Source organism: Trichomonas vaginalis, chromosome VI, assembly GCF_026262505.1.
Source record: "Trichomonas vaginalis G3 chromosome VI, whole genome shotgun sequence".
NCBI lineage: Eukaryota > Parabasalia > Trichomonadida > Trichomonadidae > Trichomonas > Trichomonas vaginalis.
The window spans coordinates 4,613,857-4,630,796 of NC_067208.1; the positions used below are offsets into that span (position 1 = coordinate 4,613,857).

The following is a 16,940-nucleotide window of genomic DNA, read 5'->3' on the forward strand; positions in this document are numbered from 1 at the left end:
TAAGAAACAAGATGAAAAAGCAGAAAGGGATACTAAAAACAATGTTTCAATGGATGACTATCAATACTATCACGATTTAATCCTTTCATCTAAATGCAAAATGTGTGGTAAAGCGTTTACATATGCTAATAAACCAACATTAGATAGAATCGATAATGAAAAACCACATACCAAAGAAAATTGTCAGTTAATGTGTTGTTATTGCAATGTCGTAAAATCAAATAAAGATGAAGATGTTCAACGTTTAAGAATCAATTTAAGAAATTATGCATTAAAAAATAATTTACCAATGACTCTAGATTCAGTTGAAGCTTATCACATCCTCCGTAATGGAATTACTGGTGGTTTATCAAATGTTCAACATAGAGTAAATCTTAAAGGAATCACGCACATTAATAAACTTTCATATAATCCAGAAACTAAAACTGTATCAAATGAGGACACTTCCAACATTATGACTCATTTCGTTGGTGTTGACTTTAATTCATTATATCCTTCATCATTTTCATCTAATCCTCATGATTTCATTCAATATACTGACCATAAAATGTATATGCCGGGAAGATTGAATGGTGTTATCATTTGTGATACAGCAACAAAGAAAGCAAAAGCATTGGGAATAATTAAGAAGAAAAATACTTTATTCGTGGCTGAAGTAAAGGGTCACATTGATGAAAAATACATTAATGATTACATAAACTTTTTACCGATAATAAGAAACTTAGATATTATCACAGATGAAAAAACAATTGGTAGTTTTATGTATAATTACATGAAATCAAACAATCTACCAGTTGACCAGAAACAGAGAAAATTAACTCAGTTAGCATCAACACACAACCAATATCAACCATTTTCTTCTTATTATCTTTGGTATCTAATAGACAGATTTCATTTTATCATTGATGATATTCAATCAATTTTAACATTTACTAAAAACACTTGTTTTAATGAATTTGCGAACGAATTTATGAATGAAAGACAAAAGGCTGAATTAGAAGGAAATAAAGGAAAAAGTTTATTTTGCAAGATTTCACTTAATGGATCATATGGTTACGATGCAATGAATACACAAAATTACGCAAAGACTAAAATAATGAATGCACAGAAGGCACGCGTTGCATGTATGTCAAATAAGTTTAAAAACATAAGAGAAATAGGTGAAGATACGTATCAAGTGATGCTTAAAGATAGATTTTATAGATGTGATACATGTTTACAAGAGGCATTCTTCACTTTAGATAACGCAAAATACTGGTATTTGGTTTTCATTTATGATTTTATGTATAAATGCATGGATGTTAATCGTTTTCATTTCATTGAAGGTGATACTGATTCATTAAAATATGAACAGATTGACAATATCGAATTTTTGGAATTTTGGTTTAAATATCCTGATGGAAAAAAGATTGAAGTTAAAGATAAAGCTGATACTATAACAAAAACAATTACAATGACCGATCCGGATAGTGGGGAACAAAAAGAAATAAAACAAACGATAGAAACTGGTGAAAGGTCAATTATTATCGATTATGATTCAAAGGATTATTATTCGATAATGTTAATGCTTGAATATTAAATAGCCTTAACAAAGAATTTTTCAAGTGATATTTTATATTCATCAACTATTTTATTATAAATATCATTATATGTTAAATGAAGTTCAGTTGTTGTTCCGTTCTTTGATATCTTAATTGTGCTAATATCCTTTATAGGATTTATTTTTGCAACTGTTCCGCAGCATGAAACCTCATCATCTATGAAAAATTGAATCTTCACGTCTGAATCTTGAACATCACAAAGAATGGCGATAATGTGAATTAATGATTCATAAGGTAAAATAATTAAACCGGATTGGTCAATTAAATTTATTATTGAATCATAATTATCAGTTATGATATCACGGTAAATTTTCATTAATTCAGAATTAATGTCTATTTTATATGGCGCATTGCGACTGTAATCGTAGATTCCTGGGTTCTCGATGTTTGATGAAAGAGGTGGGGGTATGTTGGATAAGTGGGAATTTCAACAGGTTCTTTACCAGGTTCAGATAAAATGATTGGGTCTCCATTCTCATGGTTTTTCTTCATTCTCCTCATTCTTCGGTAAGTCACGAGTTAATAAATTTGGTTGAGTTGCTGACCTTGTTAATTCAGGACTAACATTAACTTTAACATTTTGAATAATTCGTGATTTATCATCATTTACGTTATAACCAACCGTAATCTCTGCTTTTGCGTTAGTGTTCTTTTGACTAGTGAAACGTCTTCTCATTTATATTCGAATAAAAAAATATATTTAAACTTTTATTTTGCTGGAACTTTTGAATCTATTATTTCCTGTATTTGTTCATGAAGTTGATTTTTAGCATTTTCATCGAAATTAATAGACCGAATATATTCATTAATTGCATTCTTATAATCATCTGATTTCTCAAATTTTCTTTTATCTGATTCCTTAACTAAATCATAAGTTAAACCTCGTTGCTGATATAATGGTTTCTTAATTAAATCTTTGAATGCTTGAGATAAAGCACCTGATGCAATTCTTGCTACTATAATTGGTTGGAATTGCTGTTTAAGTTCATCTTTAACATTTGCGAAAACTGGATCGAATAAAGCAACTTTAAAGAATTTCTTAGCTGGAATTTCAGGTCTTAAATTTGCATATTGACCATCAAACTGGTTAGAATATCGTGGTAATCCATCCGGTCCCTCTTCAATAGCATTTAATTCTTCATTGAAGTAAGAATATGGATTATGACGGTATGAATTAATTGGACCATTTTCACCTTCTCCAATGTATTGTTTAACAGCTTTTCCATTTTCATCAAATTGCATAGGATAATGTTCATTATATGCTTTACGTTTAGGATAATCCGTCATTGTTAATTTATACCCATTTATGACTTTAATATTTCCTTGACCATCAGTAACGAAAACTTCATTTATTCCATCAGGTTTTCCATTTGGACCCGTAATGTCTGCTTCGTGTGCTTCCCAATTTGGTCCGTGACGTTTGGCATATGCTTGAGCTTCTGGTAATGTTAAAACGTTTCTCATTTGTTTAACATCCTTTTGAAGACCGGCAACAATGTGGACTAATTCTTTCATTCCGTCTGGAACTTTCATAGTTCTATTATATGCACCCTTTTGTTTGTTCCTTGTTTTAATGGAACCTGTAGAAGATTTGCAATTTCTGTCATGTTTAATTATAAATAAAAAATAAAAATTAATTATAAAAAGTTATTCGAATTTAATGGAACCTTTATTTAAATCAACTATTATTTTTCCATGTTCTCCTAATTGTTGATATTGTGTGTAAAGTTCATTAATGCTCATTGGTAAATTCACTTGATAAAGCATAACGTTCAACTGTTGACGACTAAAACCACTGAAAATGAAAAGGGTGGACAGGTTTGATTTAATGTTTGTGCTTAATGCTTTAAAGTATTGAACAGCCATGAAGAATGAACACTGAATGTGTCGACATTGAGTTAATAATTGATTAAAATATGATTTCTCATTAGTTATTAGTTTTGATTTCACCGCATCATCTAGAAAATGAGTGAATGCAAAAATTCTCTATCAAAATTTGAAATCGAAAGTGTTTCAAATAATTCATCCCGTTGTTTATCAATAATTTATCCTCTAATCCTTGCTTCTTGATTGTATATATAATTCTTTATACATTACAAAGTTTTTTAAATAATCTTCTGCTTCTTCTTGTGATAAATAAATAATTGGAATTTTGATTAAATGCTTTAAAGATTCAAATGTATCATCTGAAGGTGAACCTGAACGGTTGATATAAATTAACACATGTGAATAGGGGGAAGTGTTAGCAATAATGATAATTTGTTTTAATATCGTTAACGTTTTACCTTTATTTTGTTTACCAATTGCTGCAGTGATTGAATTTAAGTAACATTCAGAATATGGAATTTTCATTAATTTTCCTTAGATAGAGCATTTCTATTATCACTCAATGCTTCATTAATCATATCATCTACGTATGTATTATATACTCCCGCTAATTCTTCATAAGGTGTGTATGAATTTAAATCCATTTAATCAAAAATAAATTTATAATTTTAAACATTTCTATTCATCAATATTTCATCATATGAACTTCTATACTGCGGTGGTGTACCTGTTGGATGATATTTCAAACCTTCATCCGGTGTCCATGTCCAATATGTAGTCCTAGTAAACCAAACCTGAGGAGGATTTGTCACTTTTGAACAGTAAGTGTCATTTTCACCCTGAATGATTGGATAAGCTTTCACTTGTACTGTAACTTGTGAGTTGAAAGTTTCTAATCCATCAAAGAATATACCCGCTCCATCACGTTGAACTGGAATAGTGCATAAGAATGAAGTTTGGTCTTTCCATGTTCTAGCTAATGGCGTGCCATTATCATCATTCAGTGGTCTAGTTAATGAGTCCTCGTATTCTTCCGTGCATTCATTCACTCCATCTAAATCAGAAGCTTGAAGCATACGTGTAAAGAATATGTCACCCACTGTGGTCATCGCTTGATCGGGGAAGTTTCTGGAATCTATAGTGACCTGAAGACCTCGAAGCATTGGATTTTCTAAAACCGTTCTTTGCATTGCATTCTTCGGAAATGTTAACACAACATCTGTAACATTATGAAGAGCGTATGAGAAATCTGAGCTAATACCTTCAGGAGTGATGCAACCTCCATTTAGTGAACGAACGTCAATATGTTGAGCTGGAATCATGAATGGATCTTCCTTACTAAATAAACGTGGTATTGCTTTAACTGATTCTTCAATTAAACCGTATCCTGGTGTAATGCATTTATCCTCTAAAACTTCCATCTTTGTGCATGAAATAATAACGTCTTCAACTGTTGCGTCAGCAGATGTAGTGGCTAAGCTTGTAATTAATTTGGCAGGAAGTCCGATTTGTTGGAATTTGCGATCATATTTATAAACATGATTCATAATCTTTTCATAATTTTCATCAGTTATCTTTTCATAAACGTAATTTTGTAAATCAGCAACTCTTAACGGGTCAACCTGACAAAATACTAAAGTATCCCTGAAAACATAATATTTAAGAATGATTTCACCAAATGATTTAGGATAATCATCGAACGCCTGAAATGCTAACAAATCATTTACCGGAATAATCATATCAAAAGTGACATCAACTTCTTCATTTGCTTTCTTGAAAACTTCTGAAGGGTCAATATATTTACCACATACTGAGTTATCATATTTTTGAACATTATTATATAACGAATGAACAAACTTTTTAACTTTCCTTTCTGATTTTGGTTTATATGTTGCAAATGCGAAAGATTCACGGGCGCAATCCATCTGAAGATAACCAGCATCACCTCTTTCGGTTTCTACTTCTAATTGCTTAAAGCTTTGATTTGATGATTTAAACCAACGAATAAACGCATGCATTTAAAAGCGGCATCACATGTGAAAGCTTTATTTGAAACTAGAGTTGCTTTAACTTTGCGTTTAATATATGTGTCACCTAATTGGTTCACATCATGAGCCGGATTTGTAATTCTTAAATGAGTTTGTTTATCATCAAAATATGGAGCATCAGAGTCATAGCATGAACTTTCAAGTTCTCTATAATATCTTCTTCCATCATTCTTTGCGAATATTTCATTTATCTTTTCGAATGAATGAAATACATTTCCATTAATCGGTTTAGTGTTTGGCACTAAATAGTTAGTCGTCATTTATTATTAAATAAAAAATCAAAATTAAAAGATGAAAATGAATTTTTAATTTTAATGAAATAATCAACTATGGCTGCAGGATTCTTTAAGAAACTGTGGGATAAAGTAAAAAGAGGAGCGCATAAAGTTTGGGAAGGGATTAAGAAAGGAGCAAATTGGATATTTAAGAATAAAGAAGCAATTAGTGACGTTGCTGAACAAATAGCACCTAATGTTCCGGTAAGGGAAGTATTAAATAAAGGAGATAAGGTTTATCGTCGACTACAACCGATACTAAGATAAAAATAATATTTATTTATTTTTCCACTATCTACCCCCTATTTTATTAAGTATTCCTTCAGCAATTCCACCAACTGCGTTACCTGCTTGTGCTCCCATCGCCGGATTACCTGCTTTAGCACCTAATACTCCTCCTATGATAGTTCCTGCCGTTTTCGCTACTGGTGCCAAAAAGTTTGCAACGGGTTTAATAATCTTTTGATGAACCCAACTTGCAGCTTTCTTAATTCCTTCCCATAATTTTTTAAAGAATCCTGCCGCCATCTCTGATTTAATATTAATTAAAAAATATATTTCATCACTTATATTCTAATTTTTTATTTAATGATAAATGAAACCGATTTTAAAAATAAATGAAACAGAGGAGGAAGAAATAAATGAAAGTGAAAATGTTCAACAAAAAATAAACGTTGTTAAACCAATTACTGAAATAAAAATTTTTTCATCTGTTGATGAATTTAATGACTATTATGCTAATAATAAAAAATTATTTGAAGAATTGACAACATGTAAATTGAATAAAATGTTTAAAGTTGAGGACAGAGTCCAAGACCCGGAGGGTCATGGATTCAAAATTTCAAAAATAAAAGGTGTTGTTAGTTTAAAATCTATTCCTCAATCAAGAATCACCTCATTAATGAAAATTGATGATTTAACAAAAAGAATAGAAATTATTGAAGAGCGAATAAATCAAATTATTGATTTCATAAATCATGACTCGTTGAGCCCGGGTCCTTAAAGCTCAAGGCACAAAGTGCCCAGGACTTAAAGTCCATCACTGAGTTCAAGGTTATATTCATCAAATATTTCATTATTAAATGCAACTTCTGCTAGTTTATTTATTTTTTCAATACGATCATTTGAAAGTCTATCGTTTAATTTTTTCTGAAGTTTTTCATTTTCTAGTTCTGAAACTTTATTTGGATGATATTTAAACCCGTTAAATTCTTTTTCCTCAGTTTTGATCATTAATTTACAAAGAACTTTTGTGGTTGGAATTCGTTTAAACCATTTATCATTAATATTTGTTATAAATTCAATATCTGGAATTAATTCCCAAATTTTTGCATTTTCAATTAATTTATTATCAAATGCAAAAGCAATAGGTTTAATATTAAACTTACCTTTATAATATATACTTTCTACATAATCATCGAAATAAACATCTACTTGTTTAACATTTTCAAGAATTGGTGAAAGAACATCCATTAATTGATTGACGGTTACGAATCTTGATCCACTCATTTTCATACGAATTAAAAAAAATAAATTATTCAAAAAATGTAAGACATGAATTTTTAAAGTTTATTTTTCATTCATGAATGATAATTATATCTGATTTCTTTTATTCTCTCGTACATACTAGATTTGAAGAATTCGGAACTTTTACCATAATCTCCTAAATGTTTTCTTATCCCTAACGTGTGCCAGTTATTATATGAAACTGTATAAACTTTATCTTTATCTTTGCATCTTTCATCACTTCCAATATATTTATATCTCAGTTTTGATTTAGCATTTTCATATTCATTAGCGTTTAATAATTCACAGTCTTCCTTTTTAAATTGATGTTTAAGATATTCAGGATTTAATACTCTACGTTTATATGCTCCTAACTTAGTTCTAAAGGTTTTTCTACAAAATTTAGGAATTCCATCCTCTTTAATGTCATCAATGATTTCCATTTCATTATTTTCAATTTCTTCTTCTCGTTTATGAGGTCTTTGATTATGACTCCATTGATTCCATGAAATTAAATATTCTTTATCATTATATTTATACCTCATTAGCTTATTTTGGCTTTCATATTCATTTAATAATTCACAATCTTCATTTTTAAATTGAAGTTTAACCCATTCAGGATTTAAACAATGTTTAATTAATCGCGGAATATCTGACATCATCTATATATAGCTTCTTTTATAAAAGATAAAAAAATAAATTATTTTAAAATTAATGTTAATTTTTTAATGATTTATAAATAAATATATTTTAATGCATCGTCTATATATAGATGCAACAAAAAAAGTCACACAACCCGCACTCATATACTACTCTTCATATGAAGGAAAAAAATTTTCTTGAGAAGAAATAGAGTTTTTAAAATTTTATTGTATGTAATAAAATAAACAAATATTAAAATTATTTTTTGATAACAAGAAAATTCCCAACAGAAAATATTTGAGACAAAGAAAAAAAGAAAATTGAAAAATATTACTCTCCTTTACATTTCTTGAGATTTTCAATTTATTTTTATAAAATTGACAATTTTATACGTTTAGATGAAAATAAGTGATTTTGCTTGAAATAAAAATTATTGTTTGTTTACAGCTATCAAATAGATTTTTGCTATTTTGATTAAAATTTGTTAATCAAATTAATAATTTTTTTCTAAATATCTTAAGGGTCCACTGTAAGGCCAAATAAGGCCTATCGTCGTCCACTCTAAGCATAAGAGGTGAAGTTATATAAAAATTATCAGATGCGTTGAAGTCTCAAAAGTATTGCCTGAATGCTTGTTTCATATTTGTCCAAGTAGTTTCAATGAATAAATGTATTGTTTTTTATAATTTCGATTTATTTTTAGAAAATATTCAATATAAACCTTTATTGTGTTATTTACATCTCATAAATTCTCTGTCTAAATCATATAAAAGCGCGTTTTACCCCTATGAATCAAGAAATTCATTCAATATTCATGGTATATTTATTAAATTTATACGATTTACTAATAATCAATATTATATCCTCATAAATAGCAATATATTTTGGTAATCTATGATAATCATATACAATATTTGAAATCAAATTTTCATTAGTTTAGGTTCCTTGTTAATAGTAAACCATTATATTTATTACTAATAATAAAATCTATGTGTCGTATTGAAATTCAATAAAATTACTTATTCGGTCCAAAAAAACAAATTAGATAAAATTTTTCTTTTTTTATGTAATTTTTGTTTTTCATTTTTCTCAAGATCCTAAGTTATGTTCTAACTTTTGACATCATATCCTATCATGCTAGGCTATATATTATAGCATATAGATCCGTATTTTTCCCAAGTGAGCGGGGTATCTCCAATCCCAGCCCTATCGTCCTCCCAGTGTCAGTTTTCAATATAAAATCCAAATTTTTTTTGAAAATAAAAATTTCGAGAAATTTTTCTGATTTTTTTTCTTTGATTTCAATAATTCAAAATAAATTTGGGAGTAAAAAGACACTATTTAATGAAATTCATATGAGTGAATGTGGATAAATACTCTCAAAACATACAATTTATCTATTTTTTCTTTATATTATCAACTAATTAGTGATAATTTTTTTTGAATCAGATTTTTTTTCATTAAAAACATAATATATAACACAACAATGATGCACACATACGTATCTACACATCAAAATATAAAGCTTGTTTTGGTCTGGGCATCCCAACCCAAAATTCTTTAAAAATTGAATAAAATTGAATACTTGGGGCTGGGATGCCCATCCCAAAACCGAATTGAATTTTTTGAATTAAAGAATATATTTATGTATTTATAATATACATGTGATGTCTATAAAAAATACTAAATTCTAAAAAAAATTCAATTTATTCAAAACGTATACTAAGTGATCACTTCATTAGTAGGATCAGCAATCCTACTAAATGGTGAGAACGCCACTAACTAAAAAAGGAGTCCTTGGAGCTCTTGATCTCTTGTCAGTAGAGTTCATAATGAGGCATGGCATCTACTGATTAGAGATCAGAGCAATCCTACCTTACCTTCAGGAGCTACAAAGCTCCTAATCGTTACGAGAGGGAGTCTTGGAGCTCCTGAAGCTCATCAGCAGAGGCTATTTACCATTTGGGCCTCTTCTGATGAAAGATGCGAAACACGTCTACGAACCAGGAGCTTCAAAGCTTCTAATCCTTACTAAAGGGAGCTTTGGAGCTCCTGAGTCTCCATCAACAGAGTCCCAGATGGTAAATGTCCTTTGCTGATGAAAGATGCGAAACACATCTACGAACCAGGAGCTCCAAAGCTCCTAATCCTTACGAAAGGGAGCTTTGGAGCTCCTGAAACTCCTTTTACTATAAAATATGACAGTTTTCTTCTGAGGTTCTCATCAAATCTAAGACTTCAGAAGAAAGCTGTCCTATCAATGTATACTTACACTCTCATGGACTACAAGTGTACAATTTTAAAGCAGAGATTATCCGAGGCCTCTCATCAAATGAGGGACCTCGGATAATCTCTACCTTAAGTAGTCAAATAACTTTTCTCACTATTTAGGAACAAAAGAACAAGAGTTGGAGTACTTTAAGGCAAGATTCTTCCGAAATCTCTCATCGAATGAGAGACTTCGGAAGGACCTTGCCAAATCCTTGAACGCCAATATCCTTGGAACTGAGCTAGAACCAGGGAGAAGTAGCATACTATAGAGCACGATGGTAATCTCGGAAATACTTATATCGCCCCAAGCACAATATTTAAGAAGTCTAACTCATATATACAAGAAGTCAGGCTGAATAGATATTGTGCATATGGTTTGCAGAACTCTCATGATATTTAAAATTCATGTTATCCCAAAAAAGGTGACACTTTGGGTGTATCGTCCATCCCAGGGATGCAAAAATCACATCACCTTGGATCTATATTATAGCATATCCAAAAGGCAAGGAAATCTATCAGAGAAGCCTTTTTGACCTATCGTTGCCCTACCTCTACGGTTAAATATTCATTGAATCATTCATAAAAATGCATATTCAAAGCTTAAAAATCACAAAATTAGTATGTGATTATGGCATTCCAAACGGGAACCGCGGTTGGTTACCATGGATTTCCGTCACCGGTCACATTTTAAAGATTTTTAAAGCCTTATAAAAATATGCTTTGTAAATCATTTTTTGTAAATCGGCAAAAATTTGGTAATTTTCTTCAACTAATAAATCTGCGAATAGCATTTATAATACAAGAACAATCTTTTAAAATGCGTTTGATTCATTTTTGTATAATTTCATATAGGCACATATATTCTTCCGGGACTTTCCGTGATTTTACCGTAAAATCATTAGTTTACACCAATTTTCCCGTATTTTGAATAGTTTACTGCACTTTTTCCGTAAAATTGAGTTACGGGAATCCGCAAAATTTCCGGACCTCATTTTTCATAGAATATAATAATAATATTTGATAAAAAGATATATTATTTATATTTTTGATTTTTGAATTACGGAAAAAGTGAATTGTTAACTTGATTTTTTTATATGGTTAATTTTTCAAATGATATTATGAAGATCTAAAATATTAAAAGTAAAAAATTGAATTACGGAAAAAGTGAGGTCAAAAGTGAAATAAATTTGCAGAACAATTTTCATTGAAATAAGACATTGAGTATCACACTTTAGTGAATCAACATCTATAAGAATGGAGTGTTTTGAAGCTGAAATAATATTGAATAGAAATTAATTTTTTCTGAAATTTTGAATGAAATTATAGGAAATAAAAAAATTACTAAATATTGTATTCATACAAATATATTATTTTAAAGGAAAAATAGATGCTGATAGAAACGATGAAAAATTTTGAAAACTTTACAATTAATTTATGTTCGTTAACCACAGAGCTTGCAATCCAAAGCTCACGTTAGACTACAAGAGTCATGAAGTCTCATACTAAGGGATATCCAACATATATTTTAATAATCTAATGTTTGTGACAAATATTCAACATAAAATTAAGTTTTCGTTTCGTTACAAGGCATTCATACTTTGGAGATATCATATTTAATGTACAGAAAAGTTAATATTAAACAATACATGCTAAAGAATTAATAAATAAGATAATAAAATAAATTTATACGTAATTACTTTCATTTAATATGCTTTATGCTGTATAATATTGATTAAGAGGCATTAAAAGGTTCCATAGTCTGCTTTTATAGGCAAGATTTTTGATAAAAATTTAAAATTTTGAAAAATGATGAGAAAAGGAAAAAAAAAGTAAATGAGAGCAAGAGGAGGGAAAAAAAAGAAAAAGAAAAGAAAGGGAAGGGAAAAATAAAAGAAAGAAGGACATATAAAAATTTAGATGCGCATTCTTAATGCCGAGGCGGCTTGCCGCCGAGGCGCGATTTTTTTAGGCCTCTACGGTAACCCGGCAATGTTTTTTTAAATCTTGTACAGCCCTATATGTGATAAAGTTTCAGTTTAATTTCATATCTCAAATTAAGGGTCCACTGTAAGGCCAAATAAGGCCTATCGTCGTCCCAAAAATATTGCTCAAGATGGTGTTTTTACTAAGGCCCAAAACTTAAAAAAACACAAAAAAATTAACTTTACTCTTTTGAGATCCTTATCAGATGTGCAACAATTTGATGCAGTATCGCAATTCGAATCCGATTTTTTAATGTAGATGTACTCTAACATTCTTGAAAAAATGCAAAATGATATTAATCAAGCTTTTCATTTCTGTATCATACACGAAACAAAATCATTCATTATACTAAAATTTATCAAAGTTTGAATAATGAAAAAAATAATATCTAAATTTTTACATTGAGTCGGCTATTGATATGGTCAATATTAAATCGTTTAAAAATGGGCATTGGCCAGAATAATACCCACTAAAATACACATTTTTTTAAATTTTATCAATTTGTTTTGGTATATCTTTATGATAATGAATAAAATGCTTATCTTTCATAAGTAAATACATAATTTATGCTGAAACACAAAAAATAACACGAAAATTTTTTGCCAACATTTCAAAACTAAGGATAATGTTTTGAATATATAAACAATAATACTTTGTCTGGAGAATTAAATTTGTGCTATCCAATTGTCAATCCTTTGAATTTTTTATAAAATGCACGATATTCCGACATTAGCCTCTTTAAATATAAACTCCATGCATCACAATATTAGGATGTAATGACATTAAAGCGAATTTCCTAATTTCTTCTCAATTTAATTCGGGCGCGTAAAGGGTTGAGAAGTTTACACCATAATTGAATAGTTTATGGCGTCCTGAGAGGAGATTTCAATGGGTATGGCGTCCTAAAAAAATAGAAGAAAATGATTTTTTCTCGATTTTTCTAGAAATTGAATTTTTTAAAAAAGAAAAAAATCAAAACGTATACATTCAAGAAAGACTATAAATGAAGATTTTTCTATTTTTTTTTCATTCTAAAACATCTTTTTTTGGATAATTTTTTTTTTAATAAATATGTAAGAAAGATTGAAGAAAAAGTAAATTTACTTTAAGAAAATTCGTTTTACATGATGTACGACCCATAACAACTATAAATATTCAATTATTTAAAATAAAAAAAGAAAAACAGATTAAATGTATCTCACATCAAAATCCATTGACCTAAGGATGTTAAGTTTCTGTTTTTAAAAGTTGATATTTTTTTTTTAATTTTAAGAAAATTAATAGCATGTTATTAGACAATAGGAGTGTAATGATATTGACTAAACAGAAATGAGAGAATAGAGATATAATTTTGATAAGCAATATTAGTAGTATATGTTGACGGGTTGTGTGACTTTTTTTGTAAACGTAAGAATTCATACAATATTGAACGATTTTGTATCATTTTTTTTAACATATGAAGTAAAAAATGTATGATTCTTACGGTTTTTATTCTTACGTTTTTGAATAAATCAAGATTTAAAAATTTTCAAAATTGTAAGACATTTACACTCAGCCCATAATGAAATAAAAGATAAAAAATTGACTTCTTACGTAAAATTAAAACTAAGTTAAATTTATTTTTTTTTATTTTTTATTTTATAATAAATGAGTATAACAACTAATTCATTGAAATCTTTAAAGTTCACTAATTCAGAATTAGAAAATATTTTAGAAAATTTTGGAGACGGTTCTTATCCAACATATATGCAGAATGTGAAAGAGTTTTCCAGATTGTTGAATGAATTTAAATATAACGGACCAATTACTAAAAAGGCTATAATGAGATATTTATATCCCACAAAAGTTGAAAAACAGGAGAATATTCCTCTTTATGGTCCAGAGGACCTGGGCTCAGAGAGCCTTGAAACACCTCCTGAATATTTTGAAGAAAAAATTAAACAAGATGAATATTATAACGATGAGATTGAGAAATTGGAACAATTAAGAAATGAAATAGATGAAAAAATTAAGGAATTAAGAGAAGTTGAAAAATATAATGAAAATGAAGTAGAGGGTTTAATGAATATCCCAGCTTCAGAATCAGAAGTTCAGAAATCTCATGAAGAAAGATATAAAAATTATGTCTTAGAATCAACACAAAATTTATTAGATGGTGAAATAGATGAAACACTTTCGGAAGAAGGTATTAAATTTATTCGTAAACATAAGTTACAATTTATTGATAAAGAAGAATACCCTTGTATCTTACTTTCACCCCCTCTCGATTCTGAGAAATTCAAAAAAGCTCTTAAAAACGTAACATATGCAACAAATACGATTAAGAAAGAAGACCATGATATTTACACAAATTATTATTTAAATAAATGCACAGGTGTTGATAAAGTTTTTGATTTGTTAGATAAAATATCAAAAGAAACAATTGGTACATATAAAATTTTATGCGATTGTGGTTTCATTATTGAAGATACTAATAATGTTTCATATGAAAGAACAGCACCGAAGGAAGACGAAGTGGAAAGGTCTATACCATTCGTTATTAAGAACATAAAAGATATGAAAACTTATAAACATTATATTTATTCATTTATTTCAGAAAAAATGGAAGCAACCCATAAAACATCTTCTCATCATTTTATAGCTATTCATACATTCCTTTTCAAAGTTGTGAAATTAAATAAGACAGGAATTAGATTTAATGTATCAGGGTACACATTCTTGAGTAAATTAAAATGTATTCGTCACGTCGCGGATGATAAAAATTTATGTGTTCTTAATTCATTTTATGGGCTTTAAAGAATAAACTTTATTTTTTAATTTTTTTTATTCTTACATAAATGAACAAAAACGGAACAGCTAAAATGAATGATAATCAAATAAGAGCCGAAGGTAGAAGGTTATTTAAACGCTTCTATAACATTCCTGATGGTGTTAATCCTAAAACTCGTAGAAGCTATTTAAATGAAGCAATAGATGCATATGAAGGGTTTGACATTTCATCAGAAAGTGAGAGATTAGCGAGAATGTTAAATGTTAATATTGATTTCTATTATTGTGATCCTCAACCAGAAGACGTGGACATAAATAAGGTAGACTTTCCATTAGTGGATTCAATAATGATAGATCCAGAATTTGAAACAGTAAATATTTTATTAACACAGAGTCCATGTGGAAAACTTCACGCTGACAGAATAACAGACGTTGAAGCACTCACCGGCTATAAAGTTTGTCCATATTGTAAAGAAGAAGTTTATTCTATCCGTGATGATCCAGAAAGGAAAAACCAAAGAAGATTTTTAAAACATTGTGAGAAATGTAAAGAAAATAATGGAAGATTAATTCAAGACGTTCAATTGCAAAACACACAACAACCATATACACCACATATCACGAAACAGAAGATATATCAATGGCTATTAGCACATAATTTGCAGGAATATTATAAACCAACAAGATATTATATTACTTTTGACTTCGAAACATTAGAGACTAAAGAAGAACTTCAACTTTCTGAATGTGCAACTTTGAACGCTTACTTAAAACCATTTATGGTATCATCAACTGTCAAAATAAAGCCGCAAAGCGGTGAGGACGTAGACCGTGATAAAACATTTACGAGGAATTTTTGCTTAACTTCGAGTGATTCTTTTATTTCTGATTGGATTGAGTTTTTATTTTCAACCTGTTCATTAGTTGCTAAATCAAATATTGAACAATATGAAGAATTAATGAATACATTAAATGAGAAACAAAAGGAAGCAATGAAAGAGCTTTTAGATGAAGAATTTAATAAAGTGAATATCATTGGTTTTAATTCGGGAAAGTTTGATTTAAATTTAATTCTTCGTGATTTAAATACTGCAAAATGGAAGATAAAATCAATGCTGGGTTCTTCTTCTCAATTTAAGCAAGTCATTGTAAAGAAAACAAACGTTCCATATGAATTGAGATTTATTGACATCAGAAATTATATAGCGGGTGGAACATTAGACCAATTCACTCAAGATTTCGGAAACAATAAATCACGTGTTAAATCCTTTTTCCCTTATCAATTCATCACATGGGAGAATTACGAAGAAGAATTATATAAAAAGGAACCATTCACGAAAGATTCATTTTATTCAGCATTAACACAAGAAACAATATCCGATTCAGATTATCAAATATATCTCAATGATGCTAAAAACTTTAAGAATAGATTAGAATATTTTATTCATTATTGCAATAAAGATGTTGAAATTATGATTGACCCAATTGATAAAATTATTGAAGAAACATTTGTTTATAAAATTGATATGCTTCATAATCTTTCTTTATCATCGAATGCTTCAATGATTCGTTACGCGTTAGCATATAAGAACTTCAATCCTAACGAAACATATCCAGAAGAAGAAAATGTGGAATCAAGTTTTGAATTAACGAAAAAGTATTGGAAATATAAAATTGAATCATATAAGAAACAAGATGAAAAGGCGAAAAGAGATACTAAAAACAATGTTTCAATGGATGATTTTCAATACTATCACGATTTAATCCTTTCATCTAAATGCAAAATGTGTGGTAAAGCGTTTACATATGCAAATAAACCAACATTGGATAGAATAGATAATGAAAAACCACATACCAAAGAAAATTGTCAGTTAATGTGTTGTTATTGCAATGTCGTAAAATCAAATAAAGATGAAGATGTTCAACGTTTAAGAATCAATTTAAGAAATTACACATTAAAAAATAATTTACCAATGACTTTAGATTCAGTTGAAGCTTATCACATTCTCCGTAATGGA

At 29.0% G+C, this 16,940-nt stretch overlaps 6 protein-coding genes across 6 annotated transcripts, besides 6 other annotated features; 4 read left to right on the forward strand and 2 right to left on the reverse strand.

Moving 5' to 3' along the window:
* Positions 1 to 1,579: part of a mobile genetic element that runs on past the window's edge.
* Positions 761 to 1,579, forward strand: TVAGG3_0805330 (DNA/RNA polymerases family; the record flags this gene model as incomplete). The annotated part of the gene is made up of 1 exon (XM_051247483.1): positions 761 to 1,579. The coding sequence occupies one exon, from the start codon at positions 761 to 763 to the stop codon at positions 1,577 to 1,579; it is 819 nt and encodes a 272-aa protein (XP_051082958.1).
* An 8-nt stretch (positions 1,580 to 1,587) lies between these two features.
* Positions 1,588 to 4,672: a mobile genetic element.
* On the reverse strand, positions 4,097 to 4,504 carry TVAGG3_0805350 (uncharacterized protein; the record flags this gene model as incomplete). Its single annotated transcript, XM_051247484.1, has 1 exon — positions 4,097 to 4,504. One exon carries the CDS (start codon positions 4,502 to 4,504, stop codon positions 4,097 to 4,099), a length of 408 nt encoding a protein of 135 aa, XP_051082959.1.
* Positions 4,673 to 6,780: 2,108 nt separating the features above from the next.
* TVAGG3_0805360 (protein of unknown function, DUF4108 family) lies at positions 6,781 to 7,224 on the reverse strand (the record flags this gene model as incomplete). Its single annotated transcript, XM_001294362.1, has 1 exon — positions 6,781 to 7,224. One exon carries the CDS (start codon positions 7,222 to 7,224, stop codon positions 6,781 to 6,783), a length of 444 nt encoding a protein of 147 aa, XP_001294363.1.
* Positions 7,225 to 9,056: 1,832 nt separating this feature from the next.
* Positions 9,057 to 10,654: a mobile genetic element.
* Positions 9,998 to 10,249, forward strand: TVAGG3_0805380 (uncharacterized protein; the record flags this gene model as incomplete). The annotated part of the gene is made up of 1 exon (XM_051247485.1): positions 9,998 to 10,249. The coding sequence occupies one exon, from the start codon at positions 9,998 to 10,000 to the stop codon at positions 10,247 to 10,249; it is 252 nt and encodes an 83-aa protein (XP_051082960.1).
* A 1,340-nt stretch (positions 10,655 to 11,994) lies between the features above and the next one.
* Positions 11,995 to 12,187: a mobile genetic element.
* Positions 12,188 to 12,986: 799 nt separating this feature from the next.
* Positions 12,987 to 13,519: a mobile genetic element.
* Positions 13,520 to 13,726: 207 nt separating this feature from the next.
* Positions 13,727 to 16,940: part of a mobile genetic element that runs on past the window's edge.
* Positions 13,900 to 14,949, forward strand: TVAGG3_0805420 (uncharacterized protein; the record flags this gene model as incomplete). The annotated part of the gene is made up of 1 exon (XM_051247486.1): positions 13,900 to 14,949. The coding sequence occupies one exon, from the start codon at positions 13,900 to 13,902 to the stop codon at positions 14,947 to 14,949; it is 1,050 nt and encodes a 349-aa protein (XP_051082961.1).
* TVAGG3_0805430 (uncharacterized protein) lies at positions 14,991 to 16,181 on the forward strand (the record flags this gene model as incomplete). Its single annotated transcript, XM_051247487.1, has 1 exon — positions 14,991 to 16,181. A coding segment is annotated over one exon (1,191 nt), but the record flags the coding sequence as incomplete, so codon positions are not given.